Below are 23,503 nucleotides of genomic sequence, written 5' to 3' on the forward strand. Positions count from 1 at the left end.
TACATTGAACATTTCATTTAACAATATCAACATACAAAGCTTTAAAAATTTGTCCGAAACAATCTACTGGAAGCCTCAGTTTCTCTATCGGCAAATTCTTACTACTCTAGATTATGAGCGAGCAGTCACTTAAGGATTTTGTTGAAATAATTTCTTTTACAAAAACAATGAATGACAACAAACCAAAACCAAAACAAAATGAACTACTTCATATTGTGTGTAAGTAGAGGTACCAACAAGTCCTTGAAAAATGGCTAAGAGGTTTGAACTCTTTCCACTTCATTTTATAGCTGGTGTTAGATGAACATAGCTTTCTCTTATTTGAATAATGTCGTCAAAAAGTCCTAAAGGCCAAAACAATTAGTTGTGAGTGATCCCTCTCCTGAATTCCCTATGAGCAGCTTTGATGAAGAATAACAGTATTACTTTCATATTGGCCCATGCACAAACTACGTAATTATAAGTATTCCATTTTCCATACATACGATATAGTTGGCTCTTAACCCATGAAAATGGAGCAGAGGGTGTGCTGAATACTTCAGACTCACAGATAAATCCTGAAACTAATTTTAACCAACTGTTCTATCATTAGTCCTACTTGAATTACCAAATATGTTTGTAAGGGGCAACAAATGAGCCTATTGTCCCCCTTTGTTCATTCTTTACCTCCCTTTTAAATGTTCTCACCCATTATTCTTTACATTCCAGCAAAATGAACTTGTGCCCTTCCTACATGTTCTCTGTGTTTTCCTGCTTCTGTGCCTTTGCTCAGGCTGTTTCCTCTGCCTGAATTTTCCTTTTATTTCTGCATCTTATTTGTCCTTCCCACATCCATCTCGAATGTCCCTGCTTTTGATGCAAAGTTTTCCTAATCCCTTAAGATAGAAATCCTATCATCTTTCTTTCTTTCTTTCTTTTTTTTTTTTAAAGATTTTATTTATTTATTTATTTGAGAGAGACACAGAGAGAGAAGAGAGAGAATGAGAGCAAGAGAGCATGAGAAGGTGAAAGTCAGAGGAAGAAGCAGGCTTCCCCCTGAGTAGGGAACCTGATGCAGACTTAATAATAACAAGTGATAACTAACATTCACATAGCCTTTTACAAAATGCTATTCATGTATATTAGCTCTTTTGAGTTTCCTGTACAGTTTATGCCTTCTGCTTTACAGCTGAGGAAACTGAGGCTCAGGGAGGTTAAATGACTTGCCTGAGGTCACATGCAGCTGGAACTGAACACAAATCTTATGACCTGAAACCCCATGTTCTTTCTACCAAACAATGCTATCAATGATTATTATCTCTTGCTACTTGTGTTACAGTTACTTGTGAAAACATCTTATCTGGTGCATTACTTTGTGCCGTCCTTGTTCTCTGTGACCCTTATATCCCAAAGCACAGAGTATTGCATATAATAAGCCGTCAGTAAACATTTGAAGGGCTGATGATGAGTTAGGGCGCTGTTGGTGAATGCATTTACCTAGCACAGGGCTTGGCACATAGATGCCTAATACGTATTTGTTGGATTTAAGTGTAACATGGATCAAAGGCTGTAGTTAATCAGCACTTATATGGCATTTACTAAGTGCCAGATACTTTTATAAATGCTTTGCATGATATTAAGTCATTTAATCTTCTCAACAACTAAATGAGGTAGGTACTGTTTGCATTTACATTTTATACTTGATGAAACTGAGGGACAGAAAGGCTAAGTGACGTGCCCAAGGCCACACACAGGTGGGAAGCAGCAGAGCTGGGTTTCACACTGGCTGGCAGGCAGTTGGCCTTAGAATCCGCATGCACTCGTAATCATTATGCCAGAATCAGTTGTTTAGAATATTTGTACACTGTGATGTTCCTCCTGGACTCCTTTCTGTCTCGGGTGTGGCACACATTGAGAAAAGCAGAAGAAAGAGAGCTTGTGAGTGTAGTGTAGAGCAGTGGTTCGCGTCAGAATCACCTGGAGGGCCTGTTCAGACACAGACTTCTGGGCCCCACCTGCAGTTTCTGATTTCAGTAAGTCTGGGGTGGGGCTCGAGAATGTCTAATTTACTATTATTATTATTATTATTAGATTTTATTTATTTGAGAGAGAGAAAGCATGAGAAGAGGGGAGAGTCGCAGGGAGCCTCATGTAGGGACTCAATCCTGGGACTCTGGGATCATGAGTGAGCCAAAGGCAGATGCTTAAGGGACTGAGCTACTCAGGCATCCGAGAATTTCTAATTTTTTTTTTTAATTTATTTATTTGCAGATAGAGAGAGATCACAAGTATGCAGAGAGGCAGGCAGAGAGAGAGAGGGAGAAACAGGCTCCCTGCTGAGCAGAGAGCCTGATGTGGGGCTTGATCCCAGGACCCTGAGATCATGACCTGAGCCCAAGGCAGAGGCTTAACCCACTGAGCCACCCAAGCGCCCCAAGAATTTCTGATTTCTAACACATTCCCAGGAGATGCTGCTGTTGTTGGTCTGGGACCACTGGTGTAGAGTATAAGGGTTAAGAGTGTGGACTCTGGAGCTAAGCTACCAGGGTTTGAATCTCAGATCTGCCATTTACTGTGAGCTTGGGCAAGTTCTTAAGCCTTTCTGTGCTTCAGTCCTCATCTGTAAAGTGACCATGTTGATAGTACCTACATCATACAGACTGAATGAAATAATACATGTAAAGTGTTTAGAATGGTTATTTGCTCACAGTAAACATGCGGTGTTAAATATAGTAATGGTAGTAAGACATGGTTCCTTCTTTTGTAGATTTTACAGTCTAGTTACAAAGACTAGACTTAAATTGAATAAATAATAAAAAAAAATAGTGTGAGATTAGATTATTGGTTCTGACCCTAAAGTCCCTTAGAGGTGAAGTTTGTGTATGTTGTGGGGCAGGAGAGGCAGATAGGGGGTCAGGAGAAGGAGAGGTTCATGGGGCTAGTGGATGATAGAAAGTTCTATAATAAGAATTTTGAAAGATTGGGGTTGTCAGTGGCTTTGGTTTTACAAGCAGAGAATTGAAGGGATTGAGAGAGAGAGAGAGAGAAAGGAAGCAGGAAAGAGGAAAAAGAGAGAGAGAGACAGAGCCGAGAAGGGAATGGGACAAGAGAGATGCCCATGCTGTGTTTGCCAGAGAGATAACCAACTCCTTTGCTCATTCCTCTTTCATAGAGCTGGCAGCTGGTCTGATGGTGAAGTTCCTGGCAGTTTGCTCTTTGTGGGGAACAATGGCTAAGGAAGTGGTTTGCCACTGGCTTCTGTGGCTGGGCTCTGCAGCCTTGATCCTCCACAGCTGATTCACATACTTTTGATTCTTGCTGAGAAAGGCAGTTGTTAGGTTTGGGAGTTTTCAGATTCCAGAGCCAGCTGGACAGCTGACCCTCTGGTAACTATTTCCCAAACTGCCAGCCCTCTTGTCGCCTCATTTCCCCAGGCCCCTTCTTTTTGACTTTGAAGCAATATCCTATATTTAGTAAACTAGCCAGCTAGAGGTTGGAGGAGGTTTGAGGGGGATGTCTCTCCCACCTTAGAATCCTGGTGGATGGAGTATTTGGACCCAGGAACATAATGTGTCCTGTTAAAAAAACTTTAACCCCTCTTCATCAGCAGCCATGTTCAAAGGCCAGCTTACAGTGCTAAGAATGTCCCTCTAGCTCCTGGGCAAGGAGCAGTGTTTATTTTTGGGTGTCTTGAAGAAAATATTTGGGAAAGGAGTGGGGAGAAGTTCAGACAGCTCCATTTATGGTTGAGCAATGCTTGGTATTCTACAGAAGAGACCATATGGATGCTGGAGGAGGGTTTAGCATTCTGATTGTTCACCTCTTGCTCCCTCCATTCAGGGATGATTAGGGACACCTCATTAGCAATCAGAGCGGGATAAATATTTCTTGGACTCACAGGAACCTCAGCCCCACATCCTGGGCATCTTCTGCTCTCCCAGCCTGCTGAATCACCACCTAGGAATGGCAGGAGCCAGGTTGCTGCCTGGAGCACCTGGAGCGCTCTGGGCATGATGCACTGTTGACTGGTCTTGGTCTCCTAGACACGGCTTGGGCCTCTCCAGGCCTGTTGGAGTGATAGGCTGGGTCTTAGCCCCCCCTCCGGCTTGTTCCACAAGGCGCTGACCTACTTTCCAGAGACAATTAAGTGTTTGTGAGCAAAAGAAGGCGGTGACCCAAGTGAAGGTGAACCAGAGCTGCATTAAACAAATATTTGCAGTTACTCTTTTTTTTTTCTTTTTGTCTCACACAGCAGGGTCTATCTCAGTGCAAATGGAACAGCCAACCAGGCTGATCTGGGGGCCAAATTCCAGATCCTTATCCAGATAGCCACCTTGGAAATCTCAATCTGTCCATCGGTGTACTTTAACATAAGAAATCACCTTTTGCAATCATTGACCCCTTTGTCTTTGGGTGAAAGGAGAAGGTTTGGAAGAAAGTTGGGGCTCAGAGTGAATCAGTATTGTAAGCCAGCAACCCTTTTGGTGGCATTGTCCTGACTCACTCTCTAAGAGGATTCGAGTCTCTTTGTATAGGCTGGGCCAGGAGGTGGCATGGGAGCCTCGACTTTAGGGAACTAGTAAGTAGCTTGTTTAGGTTTTCCTGTCCTGTGAGACAAGGGTTAGATTCAGGCTTCACCATGAAAGGGTATGAATTCACTTTCCCACCTCAGTCCTAGATGTCACCTAGCAAACCCCATTCCTGCCTCCCTATTGGATACGATGATCCTTGATTTATTATCCCTACTGTTGTCCTTTAGCACTGGGGGAAGGATCCAGGTCCCTGAGAAGGGCTGTGACTCCTGTCCTACATCAGCTGGCTCCAGGACCCTGAGGGAATTGCTAAACCAGCAATTAGGCAGTTTCTTAAACTTTTTATTTTTAGCAACTCTGCACACATGACAATTCCTATAATCTCCCACTCAATAAAAATAAGTTACTGATAATGCACCCAGAGCTCCAGATCAAATCTTAAAGTTCAGGAAAGAGGTTTAGGAGTACTCAGTCCTTCCACTCTCTCATTGGAACTCTGTCGAACAGCTTTTGAGGTGAAAGCCCATCTGAAGATCTAGGTTACAGATCAGAGCATGGCTCAGAAGTCAGCATGGCATCAATTTGGGTCATGTTAATGGCTAAGTTTCTAGGGGAAGAGTATTTGAGGTGACCTGAAATTGCTCCCCTCCTCCTAGAAATCCCAGAGTCCGGTCACAAGCTCCTTTCTTCCGCTTCTCTTCCTTTATGCTTACAAAGCCTGGTCTCTGCCTGTTTTCCAGTCTCTCAGCCTCTGAATGGTGTCATTGCCTTCCCTACCTCTATCCTATATGACAACACCTGCCCTGACATTTCCAGCTCTTTTGCTGCCACACCTACTTTTTTTTTTTCCCAAAGCTGGACACATGTTCATTTTTTCCACCGAGCTACCAAGTTCTGCTGCATAGCCTTGTGCTGACTGATTCCTTTACAAATTTACAAGCTCCAGCCAGAGCTTGACTCTGAACCCTGCCCTGAAGTTTCTTCTCTTCTGGTTGACTTGTGTATCTTGTCCCTACGGCAGCTCCCCACAAACTTTTGCCTCTCCTGAGACTTGCTGTGCTGCCCTACGTGGTAACTCTCAACATGCCATGTAGCCTTGCACTTCCCATGGCCCTGCCTCTCAGTATACTTGTGATCTTCCAGTCCTTTCCACATTCCCCCTGGGTCAGAGGCCTTTGGGCATGCACATGGTTTGTATTCTCAGTCTTTCCCCCACCTAGTGACTTTTTATAAATATATTTAGGTTTCCTCCATCCTAGGGCAAAGATTCTTTTAGGCTGGTCTCTTCTTTTTCTTTTTGCCTTTTTTTTTTTTTTTTTTTTAAACCACTAGTCTTATTGACCTCTTGTAGCCTGGCTGTTGTGACCACCATCCTAACTGAAACAACCATCACCTGTGCTGACCTACTTGTAGAGTTCCTGGGTCTCCTTCACTTCTCATGCTCTTTGACCTTGACATAGCATTTGACCCTCTTTGGACCTCTTTTCCCTCTCACTCTGTGCACTTGTCCTGGACAAGTTTACTTACTCTGGTGATTTCATTTATCAATGTTGTCTATGTGTTTGGTGATGACTCTCAAAATCTCTAAGGACTTTTCTCTGGGATTCAAAATTGTATTTCCAGATTTTTCTGGGATCCAAAATGTATTTCCTTTTCCACTTAAGAGTTTGCAGAAATTCTCTTTAACATATCCCAAACCAGAGCTCATTATCATTCCCCTTCTTTCCCCTGCCCAACCAAACCCATGTCTCTTCTTGTGTTCCCTATCTCCGATTATTAGTATCCCTCTCCACCAATTTGCCCAAGCTAGAGACTTTGGGTTTCTTTGTGTTTTTGTCTTCTTCATTCTCTGTATCTGACTGGACACTAAGTTCTGTTTGTTCCAGTTCAGAAACATCTCTGAACATCCATTTCAGAAACATCAGAATAATATCCTTTCTCATCCATCCATCCTGGTGGGACCTACAGCCCTATTTTAGATCTTCATCATCTTTGGCTTACTACCCGTAACTTTTGCAGAGTCCAAGGTCATTGCACACTTAAAAAATTTTTTTAGATACTTTTTGCGAAAGTACTCTCCATAGAAGTTGTACTATGTCGTTGAGTTTTACATGCTATCTCTTGTTGAAAGCTCCAGTGCTCACTGCATTCTATTCGTTCACGGGGGTGAAGTTCAGACTTCTTAGAATGGGTGTGATTCTCGGTTTCATCCCTTGTTTATGCATTTCCCTATACTTTGGATGTTCTTTCTACTCCATCTGCTCACAAACTCCTGTTCATACTATAAAGAAGTCTTCCATACTAGCTCAAAACTAACTAACTTTTCATGGTGTTCCAGCTTCTTTCCCCCTACCCCAACTGGAAAAAATAGAACTTATCTCCTCATCTTTCTCATTGTATTTTATATATCCCTTTGTAATAGTACTTATCTTATTTTACAGTTACCTATTTAATCGTCGGACTCCTTTACACCATGAGTTTAATGAGGACAGACCATACCTTCTTCATCTTTGTTTCTTTGGTGCCATACACTTGGTTGAGTTGGTGGGTTGTATATACAGATTCTACTATCTCCATATTTGGGAAGTCCAAAAGAGCTATGCTGCTGTTGGTTATTAGTTGTGGTAATCTCCCCTCTCTTTATTTCACAAAGTAGCTGGGTGTACTGTATGAAAATTACAAAATAATGAAAACAGTAAAATTAAAATCACCTAGGGGTGCCTGTCTGGCTCAGTAGGTAGAGCATGTTACTCTTGGTCTTGAGGTTTTTAGTGTGAGTCCTATGTTGGGTGTAGCGATTACTTAAAAATAAAATTAAAAAAAAAATTAAAGTCACCTAAAATTCCATCACTTGGATAACCACTATAAACATTTTGCTGTATTTTCTTTCAGATATTTCTTCTGTGAATACATACACGTAAATACATATTTTGCAAAAATATACTGTTTGTAACTTGTTTTCTTTATGGTGAAAGTCAGTGTTAAGAAATAAACGTACCCAGGGTGCCTGGGTGGCTCGGTGGTTTGGGCCTCTGCCTTCAGCTCAGGTCATGATCCTGGGGTCCTGGGATTGAGCCCTGAATTGGGCTCTCTGCTCAGCGGAGAGCCTGCTTCCTCCTCTCTCTGTGCCTGCCTCTCTGCCTACCTGTGATCTCTGTCAAATAAATAAATAAAATCTTAAAAAAAAAAGAAAAGAAATAATGTACCCATATAATAATTTATGGATATTCTTGTACATATATCTGTATTTTTTCTTAGTACACGTGACCACATTTCTTTTGTATAAATTCCTAAAAGTGAAATTACTGGGTCAAAATTCATTGCATACTTTAAAAAATTTTAGATATATTTTGTTAATTTGCCCTCTACAGACGTTGTACCATGTAGTTGAGTTTTTCAGTACCTTGAGATTTTTTCCTCTGGTAGGTTTTGTGTTGCTATTGGTGGTTTTATGTATTGGAATGATTTAATTAAGGCTGTGTTTTAGGAAGACTGTGTGCAACATGGATTGGGTGAGAAGGAGAGAAATCATTCTTTGGAGGCCATTTTAAAGCAATTCAGGTTTGAGGTAGCAAGGATTAGAGGGGAGAGGCTTGACTATTAAATCAAGGAGAAGACAATGAGAGGCAGTGGGAAGAACTGATAAGACTCCATAGTGGGCTAGGTAAAGGGTGCTATTACTGCAAGTGGGAAATTAAAAGGAGGTATCAATTTGGGGAAGGAAGCTGTGGATTCACTTTTAATAATCTGAGTTCTAGCTGTTGTGGCATGCTTAGGTGGAAATGGCCTGCAGGCAGTTGGCATGGCACAACAGCAATCAGAAGAGAGGCAAGGCTCAGTCATCTCATTTTGATACTTAAAACCCTCCATAATAACCATTCCAGCACCCTCTCCAGCTGCCGCCTCAGTTCTAAGCCAGACAAGGCTGTCTTCCTGGAGGGCCTTCACTCACTGTGTCTGCTGTGTGGAATCTTACCCATTGTTCACCAGTCACCTGAGTCCTCAGGAAGCTTTTGATCACCCCCACTGGAAGTCAGTTCCTAATTATTTAAATGCTAAGGGTCATTTTTTTCCTCTATCTTTTATATTGTACTTTAATATCACATCTGTATGTGTGTAAGATTGGAAGCTCCTCAAGGATGAGGATAAACTCCATTTTATCTCCCACATTATTGCCAGCACATAAGTATCCAAAAATAGTTGGTAATTTATGGAATAAATGGTACCAGCTTAATGTATTATTAATATATGGGATTATTACTCTGTACCTAAGACTTAATAAAGTGCTAACACTATTTTTTGTGCATTTTCCTACTAACTTTTCTTAAATAAACAATTATATTATGGGAGGTGAAGTGGAAAAAAGAGATCTAAAGTGTTTCCCCTGTCACAGCCATGTTCGTTGTTTCCTCCAAGGTTCTTAAGTGTGGTATATATGTCCCTGCCCTTTAGCTTCCAGCCCCCCTGCTCTCTTGAAATTGCTGTAGCCAGGGTCATTAATCACCTTCTAATTGCCAGATCCAATGGGGATTTTTCAGCTCTGATCTTACGTGATCTTCCTGTGTACTTGGCTTTGTGAAACGCTCCATCCTCCTTGAAAGTTTCTCCTTCCCTTCCTTATTGTGACTATATCCTCTCCTGATTTTCTTCCTTCACTTACAGATTTATCTTCCTTTAAAGGAGCTTTCTAAGATTTTTTGTCTTTGGCTCTCTACAGAGTTTTCTTGAGTGATCTTACTCAGACCCATGGATTCAACTGCTGGGTCAGATCTCTCTCCTGAGCTCCCTGCACTTATCTCTGGGTATTGGAGGATTTGTTTTACATATCTTGTAGGTGTCTTTTACTCAGCATGTTCTACACTGAACCCCTCATCTCCACCCCAGCAAGCCTGCTTTTCTCTTTCCTATTCCTTACTTTAAGACACTTCCACCTAGTCACATGAGTGTGATATTTGTGAATCATTTGAGAATCTTACCTCACATGGTCCATCCACCTACCCTGACCCTAGCTCAAATAAAATAGTGATCAAATGCCATATAAATTATACCACCTCAAATCCCACACCCCCTCCTTTCTGCACATTACCAGTGCTGCTTTCTTTGTTATGATTTTATTATTTCTCAGCATATAACTGTGATAGGGTGCCTGGTGGTTCAGTGGGTTAAAGTCTCTGCCTTCAGCTCAGGTCATGATCCCAGAGTCATGGGATCCAGCCCCGCATCAGGCTCCCTGCTCAGCAGGGAGCCTGCTCCTCCCCCAACTGCCTGCCTCTCTGCCTATTTGTGATCTGTCAAATAAATAAAGAAAATATTTTTTTTTAAAGATTTTCTTTATTTATTTGACAGACGTAGATCACAAGTAGGCAGAGAGGCAGGTGGAGAGAGAGGAGGAAGCAGGCTCCCCGCTGAGCAGAGAGCCTGATGTGGGGCTCAATCCCAGGACCCTGGGATCACGACCCGAGCTGAAGGCAGATGCTTAACGACTGAGCCACCCAGGCGCCCCAATAAGGAAAATCTTAAGAGAAAAAAAAAAAAAGCAACTGTGATAGTGTCCTAACTGGTTCCCTTCCCTTCTGTCTTGTTCCCCTCCCTTTCACAGCTGCTAGAATGCACTTTGTGAAATTAAAATCTAATTATAAGAAATAGTCACTCCCAAGCACAGATGCTTTAAATGCCTTTCCATTGTCTTCAGGCTGATATATGGTTTCTTTAGCATGGCATGCAAAGCTTTCATGTCCTGCCATCATTCTTCCAGAGTAGAGAGTACACTCTCTACTATACTCTAGCCATGTCAAACTATTTTAAGTTCCTTAAATGCATTGTGCTCTCTCATGTTTCTACTTTGCCTTTTCTGTCTACAGCACTCCTGCCACCATCAATCTAGTTCTGTCTGGCCCTGAAGTTCCAGTTGCAGCAGCATCTCCTTTGGGAAACCTTCCCTAGACTTCCATGTGCTTCTTTGCTTCCATGCACCTTCACCAGAATCAGCTGCACTGTATTGCATGTTAATGCACATGCTTGTCTCACTCACTAGATCACAAACTGCTTGAGAGAAGAGGCTCTGCGCTCTTCACCTCCATCCTCGGTGCTGTACAAATTAGGCACAGGGCAGGCTTGTTCGATGTGTGAATGCTTGAGTGAGGACGTATGTGGTCAGTGGCAGTGCTGGGACCAGGATTTAGAATTGCCAATAATTGGGCGCCTGGGTGGCTCAGTGGGTTAGGCCCTGCCTTCGGCTCAGGTCGTGATCTCAGGGTCCTGGGATTGGGTCCCAAGTCGGGCTCTCTGCTCAGCGGGGAGCCTGCTTCCTCCTCTCTCTGTCTGCCTGCCTCTCTGCCTACTTGTGATCTCTCTCTGTTAAATAAAAAAATAAAATCTTAAAAAAAAAAAAAAAAGAATTGCCAATAATTGACTTTTAAACTTTTGTTTATTTTGCCTAGGTAATGTGTTCACATAATTGACTACTCGAAAGGTACAAAAAAGATGTTCAGTGAAAAATTTTTCTTTCACTCCAGCCAATCTGTACCCCTTCTTGAAGACAATCAGTACTGTCAGGTTTTTGTGCCTTCCAGAGATGATATATGCACTTATTTATTTAACAAATATTTGTTGAGCACCTACTGTGTGCTAGGTACTAAGCTAGGCTCTAGGGATAAACAGTGAGGAAAACAGATAAAAGTCCCTGACTTTCTGGAACCTAAATTCTATATATTTTTCTTCCCTCCTTTGAAAAAAGCCATGAATGAGAGGATAACATACACTGTTTGACCTTTCTTTGTTTTATTTATTATATCTTGAAGATTAATCCATTTTAGCTCATAAAGACCCCCCTCCCACTTATTATTTCATTATGTAGATGTACCATCATTTATTTAGCCAGGTTCCTACTGATGGATGATCTTTTGTTATGACACAATGCTGCAGTGAAAAACCTGTTGTACACTTGTCATTTTGCATATGGTATCTATAGGAAAAATTCTTAGGTGTGCAGTTGCTGGGCCAAATAGTATATATATTTGTAAATTTGGTGGGTAGTCTAATCCATGACTTCAGTTTTTTATTATGAATATTTCAAGCATGTAGACAAGTATAGGTAACACTATAGGAGATACGTATATACCCACTACTCATTAAACAGCTGTTGACCGCTTACTTAGGTTCTGCCTATTAAGTACTTTTAGCCACTCCTTAACATTGTGATGTTTTCCCACTGAATATTATCTTGGACTCAAGACACTAAGTTTCTTAGAACTTATACCCTGCCATCCTGGAGTCATCACTATAGAGTCTATCTTGGACTGTTTTTTGTTTGTTTGTTTGTTTGTTTGTTTTTTAAATATAACCTCATTTTTAGGAAAAGGCAGCTTCAGAGGAAAATTCCATTATGCTATTTTTGGTGTCTAGAATCTGAGTTTCAAAAATGTTTATTTTGCCTCCTTCCTCTGCTCAAAAGCAACATAAGAATGCTATGGGAAGTTGGTGGCCTGTTGTCTTGGAGACTTGTTTTATTTGCTGGTGGAAGCGCTCAGGTGAATTGAGCCAGCAAGCCCTTTGCCCCCTGGGGTTTGTCAGAATAACTGAATGTGGTTCTCTTTAGTGGGCACCTTTAGCTGACATGGAGTGCAGCTGTGTCCTCTGGGTCCTGATGGATTTTGTGACTGAACCTGTTCCTGGAGGAGGGGGAAATTGTTGATCTCTATTACACCTGGATGCCCGTAGCTGTGTCAGGATGCTTTTGTTGAAATAAATGTCTTTTCCTCTCATCTCTGCTGGAAGTCCATAACCTTGTTCCAGTAGTAGGTGACTCTTGTCTCTGACCTTTTTCTTAGGTCCCCAGAAGGCCTCATGAGGCTTTTAGGTTGCTTTATGATATTATAAACCTAGAGGGGGGATCTTTAGTCTCAGGTAGAGCTAGAATAAGAGGTCATGGCAGGTACAGATTGACCTTAAGAGCAAGTATTTTTGCCTTTCCTCCCAACTGGTCAGTCCTTTTCACCTTGTTTGGTGTTGTAGTATTCCAGAACCACTGTAGGGAGGATAGGACTCCTAGGATTCACCCATTTTCCCGTGGACCATACAGCCAGAAAGAAAAGGATCAAAGAAAGAGAACTGATTTGAGAGCATGTGGCTTAAAGCACAAGGCCTTTTTAAACTTGTTGTCAGACCCAGAGTGTAAATCTAGTCCACACAAAGTAGCTCTCCAAGCCTAGGGTGAGCACAGAGTGGGCAGAACTCCTTGGACCTTTGCTAGCAGGCCCACACTTAGTTCCCTTTAAAGCCTCCCTTGGTTTTACCATTTTGGTTTTCTCCTTCTAAGCATGAGGTCTGACTTCTTTTGTCTTCTGTTCCTCAGCTCTGCAGAGGCAGTTCTGGCCCTGGGGACAGGTCTTTCTTCAGATGGCAAACTCATTCTCTCTCGAGCAGACCAGAGGGATGAGGTGTAATTCAACCCCTTTCTCCATCAGACACTGCTGCCAGGGGGAGACAATGAAGAAAGTGATCTTTGTTGCTCCCTGAATAGGACCACGAGCCCTGGCACCTGCTTTTGTTACTGGCTTCTTAAGTCACCGGGGACATTTTTGCTGTCTTCCTGGGTTAGCAGCTGCTTGGGAGTAACGGTAGCAACTGGCCTCAAAGGAAATGGATGTATTTATATGAGGAGAGTTACCTTTCATGTCCCTAAACCTCTTGTCTTTAGGGCTGGTCTAGAGAGTGAGCAGTTGGAAGTCAGCTGTGCCTTCAGTTGGACCACCTATGACCCTCATCTTCCCTGAGTCTGAGCAGACAGATTGATTCCTTTTTTGTCCTGCTCTCTGTCCCGTTAGACTCTGAGTTCTGTGTTCCCAGCACCTAGGTTGGTGCCTGGTGTGTGGTGAGTAGGCAACACATGTATGTAGAATGAACTGGCTGTCCAGGTTTAGCTTCCCTCACCCTGACGTGGGGGTGTCTGGGGAAGAGGGACCTTTGTTTTTAGAAGAAAGATAGCTTCGAAAGAATTATGGAAGTTATTGACTCGTAGAGGGGTTTGGAGGGACTGTGTGAACTCCAAGGTAGGGCCTTTTCTTTCTTCATCAGCCTAGAACTTTCTCCTCAGTTGTAATTCTCTACTGGCAGATTTGTCCTCGAGTTTTAGGACTGATATCCTGAACCTGACTCAGGCCTTCACTCCACCAAGGTTCTGGTGTCCCTGAGCCTGGGCAGGGCAGGTATTCCTTTTAAACTGTCATTCTGTCACTAGAGAGCAGGCAGCCCGAAGGACTACATCTCATGCACTGTCCTCTGCACTTCCTGATCTGCCTGCTTTCAGTCAAGTTCCACTCTGTTCTGAGGTGTCTGTGTGTGTGTCAGGGCTGTTGGAGACAGCGGGGCTTTTTTCCCCCTCTGTCAGCAGCTGGCCAGAGAGTGCCTATTAGACTGCCAGATTCTGAGCCTTTAACATTGTTCATCTCTGGAACTTTGGGGAGCCTCCCTCCTGCCACCTGAGGTTTCGCCCACTCTTTGCCATGTGAGACCTAGGAGGATAAACCATGAAGGGCCACAGAGCATGTAGAGGTATTGGACTCAGGTGCTTTGAAATGCTCAGATTTTGAGGAAGAGTCCCTGGGTTGCAAGAGTGCAATTGGGGTTGAGGCTGCTGCCCCCCTCCCCTTTCTCAAAACCCTGGAACTGTCTCTCACTCCTTAATGCCAAACATCCTTGTTTTTGTTTAATTTTTATCTGATAAGATGTTATTAAACAATTTCAATGGTGAAACACACAGAGGAAATGACAAACTAGCATGTGTTGTCTTTTAAATGCACTTAGTTCAAGTGGCTATTTTAAAAGTCAGTTTTTCCTGCTGTGAGATTCCTGTTATCTGGGCTGCTTTGCTCCTTTGGGTGGGAGGAGTCTCAGAATAGGATTTTATAATGGCGTTAAAGCAAGAAGACCCAGCTCTGCCCTGGCTAACTGATTGTTCTTTCACATTCTTATATTCACATTGCACTATGTTAATTGCTTTCAGATCATGACACAGGATGGATCACAGAGATCAGTTTAGAGGTTATCTACCTGTGGTTCATTGACCCCTCTCCACTTGTAAACAACAGCCTGTATGTAGGTGAATATGTGCCTTTTTCTAGGGAGAGTATCCTTTGTTTTCATCAGATTCTCATAAGAGTTTATGACCTAAAAAGAAAAGAAAAACTGATGTTTCATAAGAATTTGGGGCTCCTGCTCACGTAGCTAGTTTGTGACAAAGTTGGATCTTGAGATAGACTCTGGAATCCAGGTATTTTGACTCTACAACCCAAATTCTTTGCACTATACTCAATTATCCATTCTCTTCCTGGAGAAATAAGTGCAGTAACGCCAGGAAACAGACACATGATCTGAACTGATATTTAATGTTCGCCTTTCTCTGTCCACAGCCTTATTTCACAGATGAGGAATCCAAGGACCTGGTCTTTTGGACTAGGTGACCTCAAAGATACAGTGATTCTCACAGTAATGTGTCACAGAATCTGTATTTTTGTTTGTTTTTTACTGTTTCCCATTGTCTAATTTACACTCTGTAAACATTAAGGTCCCTTTTAACCATTGACTCTTGTCCATGAAATTGTTCTGTTGAGAAAAGGAAGCACATAGTGTGTCCCTTTGACTCCTAGGGGGAGTCTGCACACAGTGGTTGGCTACCTTGTTGGTAGTGTTGACTGACTGGTAGCATAGGAAGGCACAAAAGCTTCGGTTGGATACTTTTTATTATTTAAAAATGTTCCCCTCTCTATTATCTTAGCAGCTGTTATATTATTTAGCCTGATCTTTTCAAGTGGGCACACTCTCTCTTTTTTTTTTTTCTCATAGTGCTTCTTACACAGGTTCTTCACCTGCATCTGACTTGCATAATTGGAAGTTTTGTGGAACGTTATATTTGACACGCTGTGAGTTCTACCCCCAAGTCGCTGAATGACAGCCTGCCTGGCAGGTTGCTTGGAAAACCTTCTGGACTGAGGGGGGGGGTCTCTCTTGTAAGGGGCACTTCTGTGGAGTCTGACTCCATTGGGTTTCTAGGATGCCAAGGCTTTTATGGTAAGATGGGCCAGAGTACCAGAGCATGACTTTTAGGCAGATTGTTTAACCTATTTTCTCATATGTAAATTAAAATTTACAGTTATTTTTATAAAGACATTTTATTTTATTTTTTTAAAGATTTTATTTATTTATTTGACAGACAGAGATCACAAGTAGGCAGAGAAGCAGGCAGAGAGAGAGAAGGAAGCAGTCTCCCTGCTGAGCAGAGAGCCCGATGCAGGGCTCGATCCCAGAACCCTGGGATCATGACCTGAGCTGAAGGCAGAGGCTTTAACCCACTGAGCCACCCAGGCGCCCCTATAAAGACATTTTAAAAGATGAATTTAATGATGCAGGTGAACCACTTTTTAAAAAAGATTTATTTGAAAGAGAGAGTGTGGGCACATGTGCATGAGTTGGGGGAGGGGCAAGAGGGAGAGAGAGAATCTCAGGCAGACTCCCCACTGAGCACAGAGCCCCATGTAGGGCTTGATCTCATGACCCTGAGATTGTGACCTGAGCTGAAATCAAGAGCCACCCAGGCATCCTGCAGATGAAGCCCTTTGAATGTCTTAAAATGAAATGCGATAGAAATTTCAGGGTTTTGTTTTCCCCTCTTATTATATTATCTGTGTAGCTTATCCTATGAGCCTGTGATTATTGGGTGGGGTGGGGAGTGGGTCATCTTTTTGGGGCTAATGGAGAAGGAAATTTACAGTAGCTACTGACATTATTAAGGCAAACCAAAAACAAGTCAGCTGAGCCGAATAGTGCCCTGGAATGGGGAGCATGGGTGGGGGGTGCGTCTGAACTTCATTTTCCCCTTAGTTTTCTATGGCAAAGGTCCTCCCTCCCTGACCTGTGCATTTAGCACTCAGGAAGTGGGCTTCACGGTTTCTGCTTCTGTCTCCCTGCCTCGGACTGTATTGATTAACAGCGTCTTGCCTGTGTGTGGCTGTGTTCCATTCTGTAAACAGGACTGCTGTAAGTAGAGTGCAGCGTCTGTTGTTTATTTTGTAAAACCTGCCCCGTTGCCATGTGATATTTGCCCAAGAGCTCCTGCAGTGACATTCTTGTGGTGAGTGTGGCCCTTTAAAGGTTTCGTTCTCCAGTGTTAGATGAACCCCTGACTGGTGTCTTGAAAAGCATTAAAGTCTCTTTCCCTAGAGTTTAAACTAGAGGAGCGGTAATCCCAGGGGAGCCTGGGCTGGAGTCTAGAGAGAAGGTGGCAGATGAGGTGGCAGATGATAGGCAGGGGCCTGTTGTGGTCTCCCGCCTCATTTCTGTGCAAAGGAGGGGCTGTCCCCTTCTGGGGAGGTATTTCCGCTCGCTGCAACAAATGAGGGAGCACGAAGGGCTGTAATGTAATAAGGCCTCTCTGGTGACGTCACATGTAAATGTGGTCAAAGTCCAGTTCTTGGGGGCTCAGAGGCGCAGTGGTAGAGACCAATCGGTTGGAAGGCTCTTACTTCTCAGCTGTCACCGTGCCATGCTGCCTGCCTCTAGACAGTGAACCAACACAGCTAGCTGGGCAGGGACATGAACGCCTATAAGTACCAGAAGTTCCTGGAGGGACTCAACAACCTTAGAGGTATGATGAGGCTTCTGACTCCCTGCCCTTATCCTTGCTGAATTTGTGAACACTTACTGTGTTGGGTGTTCTGTGCAGTCTTTAAATTCCCATCAATTGCTCAGGGTTCCCTCTTACTCTGAGCTGGCCATAGTTTCTGGTGTGTTTAGGCAATGACATAGAAGGGCTAGCACTGTAAATGTGACAGTGGGTGAGTGGGAGAGGATTCTCTTAGCTACTTCAGGAGCAGTCTATTCTCTTGCTTGAATGGGCATTGAAGAAATGCCCCTGCTCCCTTGAGTTGAGCAGAGCTCAGGGCACTCCTGGGGCAGTGTGGGTGGAGGGCACTTGCCATCGGGCGCTGCAGCCTCACCCAGGTGTAGCTGTTTCTTGGGCTAGAATTTCCAAAGCCTGTGTCTACAGTGAGTCAGAGTTCCCCCTGGAGAGAACAGCGAATAGGGAGTGGTTCAGGGAGGAGGAATGCAGGTTGACAGGCCAGGAGAGCCATGTAAAGGGGTAAATCAGTGACTTTATTATTATTATTTTTTTAAGGTTTTATTTATTTATTTGACAGACAGAGATCACAGGTAGGCAGAGAGGCAGGCAGAGAGAGAGAAAGGGAAGCAGGCTCCCTGCTGAGCAGAGAGCCCGATGTGGGGCTCGATCCTAGGACCCCAGGACCATGACCTGAGCCAAAGGCAGAGGCTTTAACCCACTGAGCCACCCAGGCGCCCCAAATCAGTGACTTCAAAGGAGGTAACCTTTTGATAGAATAATATTTAGAGGGAATATTGTCTGCTTTACATGGTTGACAAACGCTTCACTGACCACAGATAAGAAAAATGCAGGCCTCTTTGCCTCTTGAAGAGAAAGATGAATGAAATCTTTTTGCTGCTGCTTCTCTAATTATTTGGTGGTTTTATTTCCATCTGCTTAGGAAGGTGCTCAACCCCTCTCTCTTTCATCAGCAGTCTGGATTCTGGATCCAGAGCAGTCATGGGGTGGGTGCAGAGAGAGTAGGGGAGGTAGAGAGTGGGTAAGTGGGATTCTTCAGGGAGGAGGGAGTGGGAGACTTCCATCCTGCCAGGGTCTCTTGGTATTTTTCTTTCTTCCATTATCTATTGAAAAACTGTTTCTAAGAGAGTATATACATGGAGAGCTTTGTATGCTATCAAGGGATATGCAGCTATAAAGTAATGTTCTACTAATTTCTATCTTCTCTTCCCTTTTGTCTCCCCCTCTCCCCTCCCCACTGCATTAATTTTTTTTTTTCCCCCGGGACTTCTGACTCCTGTTTAAGTTTGGGACTCTGCAAGCTCATCAGGCATCAGGCAGGTCTTAGCAAGAATGAGTGAGGTTGACTGTTGTTTCCCTGTCAAAGGAAGTTTTGAGAGGGCAGAAAGAGTTCGGACTTCATCCAGACTCATGGGGAAGAGGTGTGAGATGCAGAACAGAACCAGTGAAGCTTCTTAGTGACTCTTCCAGGTCTTGGGCCTTCTTGGGAACTTGAAGAACTTGAAGGGAGGTACAAGGATGTACCCTGTGCCATAGAAGAGCCCCCTTTTCTTGCCCTAGTTCCTGTCTGAGAGAGATCCTTCTATATTCCTGAGCATGATGCCCACCCAATAGCAGGAGCCCTTTTCTTTCTCTCCTCTGTTTACAAAACTCATGGAAGGACTATCAAACTTAATAACTTGTGTGTTCCTTCAGTAGAAGAAAAGGTTTGGAGTTGGAACCCTAGACCTGTCTTTGGACACTGAGCTCCTTAATATAGTTGTATTCCCTATTATCCTTGGCACCAGTCTTGTGATAAAAGGCCAGAGCTTCCTGAAGATGGGCAGGTGGTGGATGGAAACTACAGGAGATTTACTTTTCTTACAGAATTGGAGAGTATGACTTTTCTTTTTGGTTCCTCTTAGTGTCAAGGGTTTAGATGAGCAATTAAACCACATGAGGATGGCCGTGGCCTAAGTGAATCAAGTTTAGCGTGACCTAAGTAGATTGCTGAGGTTCTCAGGCGACTGCACCACACGTAACCCTGTCTTCCTCTGCTGCAGGTGCTTCAGGAACAAAGTGCAGATATGACTGGTAGGGGGACTTCTTGGTTTCCTCCCACAAAACATGCATGGAAGGAGTCCTTTTTCACTCCTTAAATAGGGATTGCTTTGGTCCCCAGTTTCCTCTAACTCTCCTGACTTTCTCAGTACAAGTAGGTACAAGTAAGTCTTGATTTGATCCTTTTGGGGCATGTAGAGGTTAGAAATCACACTCTAGCAAGGGTTATTTCTGCTTATGAAAGAGGTTATATTAAAACCAGGTTGGCAATCATTTATTTTCTTAACCCACCTATAAAATTTTTTACCCCCTCCCTCCTTTGCCCTGTCTTTTCTGGGAAGGAGTGAGTAACAGTGCTAGGAATGAACAAGTAACAGAGGAGATACACCTATCATGGGGTGTGCCTGTGTGGGGCTGAAATCAGGGAAATGAAAAGACCACAATTGCAGTGGCAGCTCACACTCTTCTCTTCCCACTCCAGATCCTAGGGTTATTTTGGTTCTGCCTCTCTAAGATGAACTCAGAAGCACTTACTGCTGTGGGCATTAAACAAGAGGATATATATACACTTGGGTGTCTGGAATGTTGCCAGAGTTCACCAGATGTTGGTTCTATCTCTTCTGTCCCCAGTCCCTGCTGGAGAATTTGAATCATGGTGAGTCCTTGTGCCTGCTTTAGTCTAGGATGAGCTCGGTCAAGTAACACTCTGGTTGGGGAGTTGTAGCCCTAAACACCCATCCACATGGTTGGCTCCAGGTCTTACTTGGTCTCACTGTAGGACAATTATGGTGATTGGGATGAGAAGACAGTAGCACTAGTGATAATAGGAATAAAAGCAAGCACTCAGCAAATGTTAGTTATGGGCAACGACAAATGTTAGTTATGGATAACGACAAATGTTAGTTATGGACAACGACAACAATAAAGTTCTAAGCACTTTATATGTATTAATCCATGTAGCTCTTAAATACTCCCATAGCGTAGGTAGTTTACATTGGAAAACCCAAGGCTTGGCTGGTCTGAGAACATCGGTCCTGCTAAGGACTTCCCGGGAGATAGCAGCCAAGATGGCTATATTGTGCTGCTGTCCGATGCTGGGGACCATGTGCTATATTGGAGAATACCCACAATTGCCCCAGTGTATGTGTAACATACACTGATGCACCTTATTCTCTGCAGGAGAGCAGATTATGTGCTTTTAGGTGAGGGCAATAGATCTTTTTTTTTTCACCTGCACTATCTTCCTTGAGCTGTATCCTGTTTTCTAATTGTATTTATATACAATGTGTGAAAGTCTTTATAGCATAAAATTTATAAGATATGGCAGTTTGGGGACGCCTGGTTGGCTCAGTTGGTTAAGCGGCTGCCTTCGGCTCAGGTCATGGTCCCAGGGTCCTGGGATCGATTCCCACATCGGGCTCCTTGCTCGGCAGGGAGCCTGCTTCTCCCTCTGCCTCTGCCTGCCTCTCTGTCTGCCTGTGCTCACTCGCTCTCTCTCCCTCTGTCTCTGACAAATAAATAAATAAAATCTTAAAAAAAAAAAAAGATATGGCAGTTTGTTTCGTTCATCTGATTTAACCTTCCTTGTTTGTCAGAACTTGAATCTTTTTTGGGTGGGAGAGGTGCCTGGAAGAGGGCACGTAGTTGTTTTGGTTTGGTCTTTATAATCATTTCTGGAATGTTGTCATAGGTCTTAGACAATTATTTCCCCAGCCCTGGGCGACCAGGCAGACAGTTAGGTACAAACCACTGCCTTTGTCAAACTGTCCTGTGGGCCGAGTGTCACCCACTGTGCCCCCTGATTATGGTGAGTAACTACTTCCCTTTCACCTGTATCTCTGCGTATTCCAGCGGGGCTGGGCTCCCCTTTTCGTGTAGTTACTTTGCTTGACATGGTTCAGCTTGCAGACATTCTTCCATCTAGTGTTGAAGGGAGCCCAGTGGGAGAATAGAGACACTGTAGAGGTCTTTTGAAGTTCCGGTCCCCAATTTCCTGTGAATCTTTGGTGCTCTGACACCAGTATTGGGGTGCAGTGTATCGCATTGCTGCTGCGGCTTCTGGGCTTTAATTTCTACTTCTCAGCCCTGCCAGAAACCATAGTCATTGAGTGATTTCTCCCCAGACAGACCTCTCCTGTGGTTATGACAGGTCCAACTATTGGTCCAAGTCCTGCTCTTTGGCAAGTTTTGCTTTTTCCAGGCCTGTGCTGTGGGCTGGTAATTGGGGATTAGTTAGGCAGGCAGAGAAGTAGTTGAAGCTGAATGATGAGAAAGTGGTTCTCTAGTCTTTGCTAAAAAAATTGTGATAGTTCTGAAAGGTAATTTAAAAACCAGTATATTCCAGCATAGCCACACATTTTCACCTTTCTCTTCCTTTGCGTATACTGTCCTGTTGCCTTTGCCTGGAATACCATTGTCCTCTCTCTCTCTCTCTCTCTTTCTCTAAGACTTTATTTATTTGAGAGAGAAAGAGAATGCACGGAGAGAGGAGCAGAGGGAGAGGGACAAGTAGATTCCACCCTGAGCATGGAGCCTGGACTCTATCCCAGGACCCTAAGATCATGACCTAAGCCAAAACCAAGAGTTGGATGCTTAAGTGACTAAGCCATCCAGGTGCCCCATACTTCTCTTTAGATACCAAACTTCCACTCACCTTTTAGTACCTAGCCCCACCCCCCAGTTTTCTCCCTTTCCTTTCCTCGTTCCTCCTTTCCTTTCCCTCTCTTTTTCTTCATCCTTTACATTTTGAGGTAGAATTCTCTTTCCCTCATCTGTGCTGCCATACACTTTAAATACTCTTATTTTAGAACATGCTTATGGTTGCCATTATTTACTAGTTATAGTTATTAAAAATTTTATAGTTATGTTTTAGTTATAGTTTTTATTTATTTATTTTAAAAGATTTTATGTATTTATTTGACTGAGAGATACAGAGAGCCAGAGAGCAAAAACAGAGTGAATGGCAGCAGGAGAGGGAGAGGGAGAAACAGGCTCCCCACTGAGGAGGGAGCCAGCCTGATGTGGGGCTCTATCCTAAGATTGTGACCTGAGCCGAAGGCAGATGCTCAACCAACTGAGCCACCCAGGTGCTCCTTAGTTATAGTTTTTAAACATTTGGTTTTCCTCCTAGTCTTTACTTCTTAGGTAAGTTTCCTGTAAACTTCTGTAAGCCTCAGTATTCTCACCTGTAAAATGGGGATGATAATAAAATTTACCTCACAAAATGTTAAGATTAAATGCAATAGTAAGTGTAACATCTGGCACAGAGTTAGAGTCAAGGAGATGTTCATCATACTGTTGTCACAGGTGGGAACTATGACTCCCTTCTTGTATCTTCATTGTCTGCCCGGCACGTGTTAAGCCTAAAAAGACGTTTGAAGAATTGGACTCAACTCCTGTATCCAGATGTCCTTCAGTAGTCACCAGAGGGGGTTAAATAAAAGCCACTTTGACATCAGTACCTGTGCACATTTATAAAAACCCTTTTTGTGGTTTTTCTCTTCACTGCCAGATTTATGACTCCTATAAGAAACTGCAGTCATTTTATAGCCCTACTTAATTTTTGGTCAGAAAATGATACTAAGACTGAGGCTGTTTTGAAACATTAAATCCAATCTCAAAGAATGAAAACGGAATGCTCTTGAAAACTTTGGAAAGATTTCTAGTCAGTAGGTGGCCCCAGATGGAGAGGGCGGCGGCAACACCGAACAAGGGAGCACGGGGACTGCCAGCGAGCTGCACGCTCAGTTTTGGTTCTTAGTTCTGAGGTGTGTGTCAAGTCTTTCTCATTATCTAACAGCTTATTTTTTTTTTTTAAGATTTTATTTATTTATTTGAGAGTGAGACAGTGAGAGAGAGCACGAGAGGGGAAGAAGGTCAGAGGGAGAAACAGACTCCCTGTGGAGCTGGGAGCCCAATGCAGGACTTGATCCCAGCACTCTGGGATCATGACCTGAGCCTAAGGCAGTTACTTAACCAGCTGAGCCACCCAGTACCCATTATCTCACAGCTTTACTTTGTACATCCACTTTGTTGGCTAGCCTGGGAGATTGTCCCTTAGTGCTGTGTCAGGGCAAGTGGGGAAAGTCCTCATGTCCTGACATGTACCCTTCAGAGACTGGCCTTTTGGGGGGAATTTTTTTCCTCTTCAATGTGGCGATTAAAGAATCTTAAGAAAAAAAACTTAGGTTTTTTTTTTCCCCCTGCCATTAAATGGAAGCACAACTTTAGCCAAATAGAAAGCATAGAAAAATAAAACCCCCAAATCACAAAAATCCTACGATTCACAGGTTACTATATTCATGCTTGTTTCCATTTA

At 43.3% G+C, this 23,503-nt stretch overlaps 1 protein-coding gene across 27 annotated transcripts in view; it reads left to right on the forward strand.

Annotated features, from left to right (window-relative positions):
• MACF1 (microtubule actin crosslinking factor 1) overlaps positions 1 to 23,503 on the forward strand; it is a 337,337-nt gene that overhangs the window by 43,473 nt on the left and 270,361 nt on the right. Inside the window, exon 1 of one of the 27 annotated variants that reach the window (XM_045064257.1) lies at positions 16,960 to 17,151. The exons of 25 other annotated variants lie outside the window; for them this stretch is intronic. In XM_045064257.1, the coding sequence (XP_044920192.1) occupies positions 17,100 to 17,151 (52 nt within the window). In that variant the 5' untranslated portion in view covers positions 16,960 to 17,099. Of the gene's footprint in view, positions 1 to 16,959; positions 17,152 to 19,696; positions 19,841 to 23,503 lie in introns of those variants that run through there. One more of the 27 variants, XM_045064253.1, reaches the window with a different exon arrangement.

This window comes from Mustela putorius, unplaced genomic scaffold (genome assembly GCF_011764305.1).
Source record: "Mustela putorius furo isolate JIRA1106 unplaced genomic scaffold, ASM1176430v1.1 tig00003853_pilon_pilon_pilon, whole genome shotgun sequence".
NCBI lineage: Eukaryota > Metazoa > Chordata > Mammalia > Carnivora > Mustelidae > Mustela > Mustela putorius.